Raw genomic sequence first — 8,613 nt, 5'->3', positions numbered from 1 at the left:
TAAAATGTTAATATGTATGTGTGAGGAAATCATCTCAAACACTTTTATTCACAAGAAAAACTGCACTTGATGGGTCAAAATAAACTGAGTAAACCTGAAAGATGTTAGAACAATACTGCCATCTACTGACAATTGTGTTATTTTGAGCAAGTGAAACAAAATGAGAAACTATAAGACTTTACAAAAAAAAAAAAAAACATTAATATGCTATATATTAACATAACCATAACATTTTATTTCCAAAGTCTTCATGCAATTTTGAAACAATGATTCAAGCTAAACACAAGCTAAACCACCAAATTCTGTTAAAGAATCAATACACCAAACATCACACATCAAAAACCATCAAAGAATACCCTCCTATTCTCCAACACTGAAACTACTTTTTCTCAAACCATAAACATAAAAGATGTAAAAATAAACACAAATGAGAAAGCTGAAGATCAGATAAGGACTGAATAATTACTAACTACAGTATTGCTAATCATTACCACCACACAGGTAGAGCAGGGCCTTCTGGTAATCTCCGTCAGTGTCTTCCTAAAAATAGGTACAAAAGCCACGCTAAGATTTATCTGTGTGTGAGAGAGTGTGTGTGTGTGGTCCTGGTATTCCATTCCCTACATTATGGGGACCAAATGTCCCCACAAGTATAGTAATACCAATAAATTTTGACCTTGTGGGGACATTTTTTGGTCCCCATGAGGAAATAAGCCTATAAATCATACTAATTTGAAAATCGAAAAACCCAGAAAGTTTTCTGTGATGGTAGGTTTAGTGTTAGGGGAATATGCAGCTTGAAAATCATTATGTCTATGTAATGTGTGCCTATAATAAAATATCAACGTGTGTGTGTGTACATAACTTGCCTGTATGGTGCTGTAGAGTGATTCTCCATACTTCTTCTTATATATCGCTCTGATGTCCAGCATATCTCGCTCGCTCCTTGACACCATGGCCCTTATGAGAGTCTCATCATCAGTGCCAGCACGCTGTAAATAAACAAACCAATAATGTGTGAAATATGTTGTTTCATTATCATTCAAACCAACACATTCATTTACTAAGCAGGCCACAAGTTGATTTTATTTTTCCACTTGAAGTGTCAGCGATCCAAAATGAACAGCAAATGATCCAATTCCTAATTATCAGTGGGGGAAATTGATGAGAATCTCATGGAAATAAGCCTTCATACCCGCATTGACTCTCGAAGGATTTCAGCAAAATAAGCAGGCACGCTTTTTGCGCACTTAACTAAAATGAGAGAAAGAGAAAAATCAGTTTTAAATTTCAGTTAAAAGGGTTTTATTCACCCACATGTTGTTCCTAACCAGTATACTGCTATTATAGTTACACAAAAACACCATAAAAGCACCTTTTTGTGAGGGACAGACTAAAAATTGCGGTTGTTTATCATTGATAATCTTCACGTCCACCAAATCTCACATCTAGTCTGTGTCCAAATTTAATCCCCTTCAGAAAAAGCAACATTATCAGTAAAAAAAATGTCAGTCTGTTCCTCACATAAAACTATTTTATGGCTTTAGGAGACTTGAAACTTTTTTGTTGCTTGACACGTCCTGGTTGTTGAAAATTAAACTGAACTTGACCTGAAAATTCTCTAAAAATTACTACTTTGTCTTCCACAGAAAAAAATAACACCATACAGACCTGGAATTACATGGTAAGTAAATACTTTTCTTGCATCTTCTGATCATCTTAGTTTGCCTTTTCTTCAAGAAATTAAATCTGTTTTACCAGATAGAATTTTTTTTGGGAGGGGGTGGACTATTCTTTTTTAATTTTCAATATAGAGTGATGTTCAGTCCATCCAAATTGCAAATTAAGGTTATCTTAATCGTGTATGTATAGCCACACTGCAGGGATTTTCATACCCACAGCCAGCAGCAGTGCTTCCAGGTTCCCAGTGCACTCATCTTTTATGCTCTCTTCAATGTCACAGCCGGCAATCTTTTTGTAGGCATCAAACACTGAAACAGGAACACCAAAGCCATTAGGATGGCCCTTCAAGGCCATTCTGAATGCATCAAAAAGCTTTGAACACACATATACAAACACGCACCTTTTCTCAGGTGTTCTGCACTCCTGTTGCCAAGTATGTTGATGAACTTATCCTCGTCCGTGCCAAATTTCTCCTCTCCGGCAGCAAACAGCTCCTGAAACACGATCAACGAACAAACACTTCTAAGGTTTGCAACTTAAACCTGAGGATCTGTTTACGTCTTTTTAACATCAACATAGGCAACTTTAATGATTAATCAAATACCATTGGACACAATTTATAACAATAGATTCAAAACTCTAATTTTGTGAAACACAAAAGGAGCTGTTAGGTACAATGTTCAAGCATGCATTCAGTATAATAGAAGTGGATAGTGATTTATACTCCTAGACAGGACAAGAAAGCACCATACAAGCTCAAACAAAGCTATTGTATGGTTTCGGAAGACTTGAAATATAGTGAATAAGTCATATGGACTACTTTTATGATACTTTTATGGTGCTTGAAAATGAAAATAAATATTGCAGGGCTAAAACAATATGAGGGTGAGTAAATCACAAAATTATGCCAACTAAAAATGAAAGTTTATTTTCTTTCTTTTGTTCCACAGAATCAAGAAAGTCATACAGGTTCAGAACGACACGAGGGATAGTAAATGTCAGAAATTTCATTTTTTGGGTGAACTGTCCCTTTAAGAAATCCAAAGGCCTATATGAGGCAATAGGGTCTAGCTGCAGCCTGAGGGGGCGAGTGGAGCTCCACTCTCGAACAGGAAATACGTCACCTCCAATAGTTTAATTACTGTATTTGCATTATTTGTAAGGGTAGGTTTAGGGTTGGGGTAGGTGTAGACGTTAGTAAAACAAGTATTTGCATTACTGTAAAGGGTAGGTTTAGGGTTGGGTTAGGTGTAGATGTAAGTAAAACGCAAGTGGAGGTGACGTATTTCCTGTTCGAGAGTGGAGCTCCACTCGTCCATGGTCTGCAGCCAGACCCTTCTCATATGAGGGCGTTTAATCATCCAAAAGTGTGACTGTTTTGAACTTTACCTTGGCATCTTTCTCCACTCTGCTCTCATCCACTCCCTCTTCCCTGTTTGCCTGTTTATAGGAACAGAAACATAACCAAGGTGAGAGAACGTCAGAGAAACATCAGCCCTCTCCACAACCACATTTGCTGAGACGGTGCGTGGAATTTTCCCTAACCTGGCAAACTCCGATATTGAATTACCTTCACTTTACCCCTGAGTACCATTTAATCTTCTCCACAACATTAACTCAAGAGCTGTTTTAATTACTTAAGGATGACTTCACTGGTGCTCATGTTATCATTCCAAGAGGAAGCTGCTCTGTTTAATCGCATTACCTTTTTTAGTATCTTCCTTTCTTATCTCTGATCCTACTCAAGACTATGACCAAAATCATATATCACAGTATGAGTAATTTTATATAGGCTATTGATAATGATATATATCATGACAATAGTTATTTTTGCTAGAAATGATACCAGAAATGGTAATCATGTACATTTTTGCTGTTTAAATCCTTATTTGATTGCTTTCTTTTTCTTTTAATTTCAAATGTATCGGATACAAAGCAAAACAAGTCCATCTATAGACGTACCATCCTACTGCATTAGGCTTTCTTTTCCATTTCCATTTTAAACTGAGAACCTGTTGGCTTTTTTTTTTTTTTACCTGTACAAGGATCACCAGCAACCTCTGGTAATGTCCTGACGTATCACCCATTATGTCTTTTTCCAGCTTGCCTCCATGTTCTAGGTCAAGACACATGAGACAGGGTCTATTGACAGTTCACACTTATCTCGACAATTGCTGCTTATTGGTCTGAACTGAGTCTAATTGGAAGAGATCAGTTGTAACAATGATGCCCTGCAGTATCTTTATGATCGAGTCTTCTCAAATATCTTGATCAGATGGCTTTCATGCATTCCCTCACCTGTGCTCCATATGGCCTGTTTGTTTGCAGTACAGACATTAAGGCATCTTTGGGGAAGGGAAACCCACAGCTTACAATGGACATTTACCAAAAGATTGATCCTTACCAACTTAAATGAATTATTTGGAGTGTCCAACGTAAATATAAATGGACGTGGTCAAGCATCAAACTTGCAACGGTGAGATATTTTAAATTTAACCTAAACCTGTACCTGCACAAATGAATATTACCTTTCTTGTAAGCTTTGATGATATCTTTTATCTCATCACATGTCCTGGATGCCAGAATCTCAATTAAAACTTGGTCTTCAGTACCCACTCCCTGTAAGAAAATAAAAAGATAACCAGTCTAAGATTAGATCAGCTCAAGTGTATTATAATGGAATTTCATATAATGGCTTTTTCATTACAATATATGTTATTTTTTCTCATTTTAATTATATACCATGCATTACCTTGATGGCCTTATGGAGTTCATTTGCATCATATATTGCAGGTGGAGCCATGAGGGCCACAATGAGATCCTCTAGCTTCCCTCCAAGCTCAGACCGTAAGTCTTTCACAAGATCCTGTAGAAAGGGACAACATGGGAGAAATAATGAGAGAACATAAACCATAAAACTGAAGAAAATTGAATGCCCATTAAACAGGAGATGTGAAGCTCATTAGCATTTTAACATCGCTTTAGACGTTCATGTCTGCACTGAATTATATTAACATCAATAAGTGGGTGTGTGCAAAACGACGGTCCAAATAAATAAAACAAGTAATCTAGATGTACCGCTATTGATGCACAGCAGTGTTTCTAAATAATTGAATGGAACAACAGTCATGTTTGTTTGTCTTAATTTTGAACAACATTTCTATCGTGTTATCATTCTAAACCTATTTCTGCAGATATACTTAGAGTTAAAAGACATAATTTAGATTCAGAAGATAATAATTTAATACAATCACTCACCTTGCCATGAGCTTTCTTATAGGCTGCTTTTATTTCCTGTCGCTGGTCATTACTGCGAGCTGCCAGTAACATGAGGATGGCATCTTCATCAGTGCCTGAAAACAAAACATCCACACCAGCTTAGACAAGAGGACAAAAGTGAGATATTGTGTAAGTGTGAGCTTAAGATGGTTTACTTTGGTCCACTGATCAGTATAATTTGCTAACATCATGCTTGCTAATTATGAAAAAGTAAGAAAGTCCCATCTAACTGACCATTCAAAATCAGCAGGAAAAATCACCTAGTCCTAGATCAAAAAAAAAATGGTGAACTCTCTAGTGTATTAACTTTTAAAGGTCTGATTTGTTTAACTTACCAATCCCTTTCATGGCTTTGCGCAAAACGTCTGCATCATGCTTTGCATTGAAGTGCACAAAGGGTTTCACACTGCCTCGGAATGCCTGCAGAAAATACAAAATCAAAATGAATGTATTGCAAAAAAACTAATATTAAAGGTGCCGTAGAACGTCTTTTTAAAAGATGTAATATAAGTCTAAGGTGTCCCCTAAATGTGTCTGTGAAGTTTCAGCTCAAAATACCCCATACATTTTTTTTTATTAATTTTTTTAACTGCCTATTTTGGGGCATCATTAAATATGAGCCGATTTAGGCTGCGACCCCTTTAATTCCTCACGCTCCCCGCCCACGGAGCTCGCGCTTGCCTTTAACAGCATAAACAAAGTTCACACAGCTAATATAACCCTCAAAATTGTTCTTTACAAAGTGTTCATCATGCAACATGTCTAATCGCGTAAGTATGGTATTTATTTGGATGTTTACATTTGATTCTGAATGAGTTTGATAGTGCTCCGTGGCTAAAGCTAACATTACACACTGTTGGAGAGATTTATAAAGAATTAAGTTGTGTTTATGAATTATACAGACTGCAAGTGTTTAAAAAATGAAAATAACGACAGTCTTGTCTCCGTGAATACAGTAAGAAACGATGGTAACTTTAACCACATTTAACAGTACATTAGCAACATGCTAACGAAACATTTAGAAAGACAATTCACAAATATCACTAAAAATATCATGATATCATGGATCATGTCAGTTATTATTGCTCCATCTGCCATTTTTCGCTATTGTTCTTGCTTGCTTACCTAGTCTGATGATTCAGCTGTGCACAGATCCAGACGTTAATACTGCCTGCCCTTGTCTAATGCTTGAACATGGGCTGGCATATGCAAATATTGGGGGCGTACATATTAATGATCCCGAATGTTACGTAACAGTCGGTGTTGTGTTGAGATTCGCCTGTTCTTCGGAGGTCTTTTAAACAAATGAGATTTATATAAGAAGGAGGAAACAATGGTGTTTTAGACTCACTGTATGTCATTTCCATGAACTCTTGTTATTTAACTATGCCAAGATAAATTTAATTTTTAATTCTAGTGCACCTTTAATGGAGATTGACGTCATTCTGTTCTTCACAACTAAAAGGTCTCAGGTTAAATACAAATATCATTTGAATTTTTAACAATATTCTGAGTATTTTAAATGACTCGGAGCCCTTGCTGATTGTCAAATATGAGCTTTGGGCAACTTTTTAAAGTTTGCAGAGCAAAATATTTTTATATTGAAACAAAAGCAGAAATTCAGGTTTGGTATTTGCAGGGTTATATTATTATTTCCATGGCTAAATATAAAAATGTCAAACTAAAATAATTAAGCTACTGTACATTATTCAAGACAATAAAAAACATCTGATGACATATGGAGCGGGTGAGTTCTAAATGGATTAGCCAGCGCAGGTGTTTGAGAATATGAGAAAACCTCATTATTAAACCTGCATGCAATGCCTCATGTCTTTCATCATTATCTTATGAAAATACTGAATATCAACCATACAGCAGACAGGTGATATGAACCAATAATTCTATAAAGTGTATGCAATAAATGTGCTCTCAGTCTCAAGATGACCTTTCAAAGGCTGGAAGCAACCAAATCCACAATTCTTTTTAGCAGTGTGATTGTAATCTTTCTAGTAACCATTTAAAAGCTCTGTAAACACCATATATACACACAGAGTGCCTGTAATCCATACACAACTGATTAAAGATAGACAAGGACTATGGCTCGGGTTAATGATAAGTGCTGTGGTGAATGATGTGATAAGGTATAGGGATTGGGTTTAGGGTTCAAGTTCAGGTTGAAGGTTACAGATCAGTTAACCCTAAATCCTTCAGTCCAATTCAATACCAAATAGCTTTAAACTTTCATTGCTCCGATGCTTTCTATAATAATGTGCAAGAAAGCACACAGAATCATGTCACCTTGTAAAACTGTCTGTGTCATAGCATTAAACTTTTAAGAAACAACACATGATATGCCAGCCCAAGCGTTACTAATCCCTTTCTATGTACTACAGTATATGGGGGTTTACTTGGTTCTGGCAGGAGTGGGATGATAAAGCCACAGTGACCTATTCGGTGGGTTTCCTCAAACAGGACTCATCTGCTGTAATCCTATTATCCATCACCATCCATGCCAACGTGGATCTGATAACTTAAGGCATGGATCCTTATATATGGGGATTAATGTAAGTGAAAAACAATCACCTTTTTTTGATGATGATGATGATGATGATGATGATGATGCTAATGATTATCATAATAGGCCTACTACTCGTTTTTGTATATTTGAAGTTAAACCGATAAAAAAAAAAAAACTTTAACAAACATACAAGTCCAGAGTTAAACCCGCAAAATAACACAAGACAAAGTCCTAAACGAGCTTGATTAAACTCATTTATCTAAATAATTTAAAATGCCAATTTTAATACAAACGCAAAATGATACAAATGCAACTCTTACCATTTATACAGGTCCAGGAAGCGCTATTTGGAGCTCTGAAAAGAAAGAGTAGAGAAAGGTATTTTTATCAGACCAATTCAGCGATTACAGATTACAGAAACTCGTTACTCTGAAATTAAAGCTCCTAGAATCGACAGGACTCTAAGACGCTATATAAATAATTCCCGTTTACACATTTAAGTTACGCTGTTACAGTACGTTATCTATTCAGGACAGCGAGCGAACGTACCTGTTGATGTATTCTGTCACCTGTGCGCGAGAGGTCAGACTTCTGACGCGTCAACAGTTGGCGAAGTAGTTGTAGTTGGATGTTGGACACGCCCTCAAATCCAGCTGTCAATCTTATTGACTGACTTGGAGAACAGTTAAGACAGGATAGTTGTCACTGTGGGCTTTATATTCTTATACGTGTCTTTAGGCTATATTTTTATGTAGCCTAACTATATATTTTTTAGCATTTAGGATCCTAGATACAACGGTTTAAATTATTACTGATGAAAATAAGTAGGCTAAATAGTCATAAAAAATGAAGAAGGGGACAGTTTTGTTTTACACCGAAACTCCAAACGTCCGCATGTGGCCAGTATGGACCCAAATTTAGGCACTTGCACTTCTTATCTTTGGTTTTAAGAAAATATACGCTTAAAGGGTTAGTTCACCCAAAAATTAAAACAATGTCATTAATTTCGTTCCACACCCGTAAGACCTTCGTTTATCTTCGGAACACAAATTTAGATAGGCTACTGTTGATGAAATCCGATGGCTCAGTGAGGCCTCCATTGAGAGCAAAGCCGTTCAAACTCTCAAGGTTCA

The 8,613-nt window shown here is 36.4% G+C and overlaps 1 protein-coding gene across 1 annotated transcript; it reads right to left on the bottom strand.

Moving 5' to 3' along the window:
- Positions 1-214: 214 nt before the first annotated feature.
- On the bottom strand, positions 215-8,508 carry anxa5a (annexin A5a). Its single transcript, XM_048177126.1, has 13 exons — positions 8,030-8,508; positions 7,801-7,835; positions 5,298-5,382; positions 4,942-5,036; positions 4,436-4,549; positions 4,212-4,302; positions 3,720-3,799; positions 3,073-3,123; positions 2,084-2,177; positions 1,896-1,991; positions 1,196-1,254; positions 870-992; positions 215-540 (listed from the first exon to the last, which is right to left on the bottom strand). Exons 2-13 carry the CDS (start codon positions 7,801-7,803, stop codon positions 481-483), a joined length of 951 nt encoding a protein of 316 aa, XP_048033083.1. The 5' UTR covers positions 7,804-7,835; positions 8,030-8,508; the 3' UTR covers positions 215-480.
- Between the last annotated feature and the right edge of the window lie 105 nt (positions 8,509-8,613).

This window comes from Megalobrama amblycephala, linkage group LG23 (assembly GCF_018812025.1).
Source record: "Megalobrama amblycephala isolate DHTTF-2021 linkage group LG23, ASM1881202v1, whole genome shotgun sequence".
In the NCBI taxonomy this organism is placed as follows: Eukaryota; Metazoa; Chordata; class Actinopteri; order Cypriniformes; family Xenocyprididae; genus Megalobrama; species Megalobrama amblycephala.
Note: the sequence above shows the minus strand (reverse complement) of the source record. Positions and strands in the feature narration are given on the sequence as shown.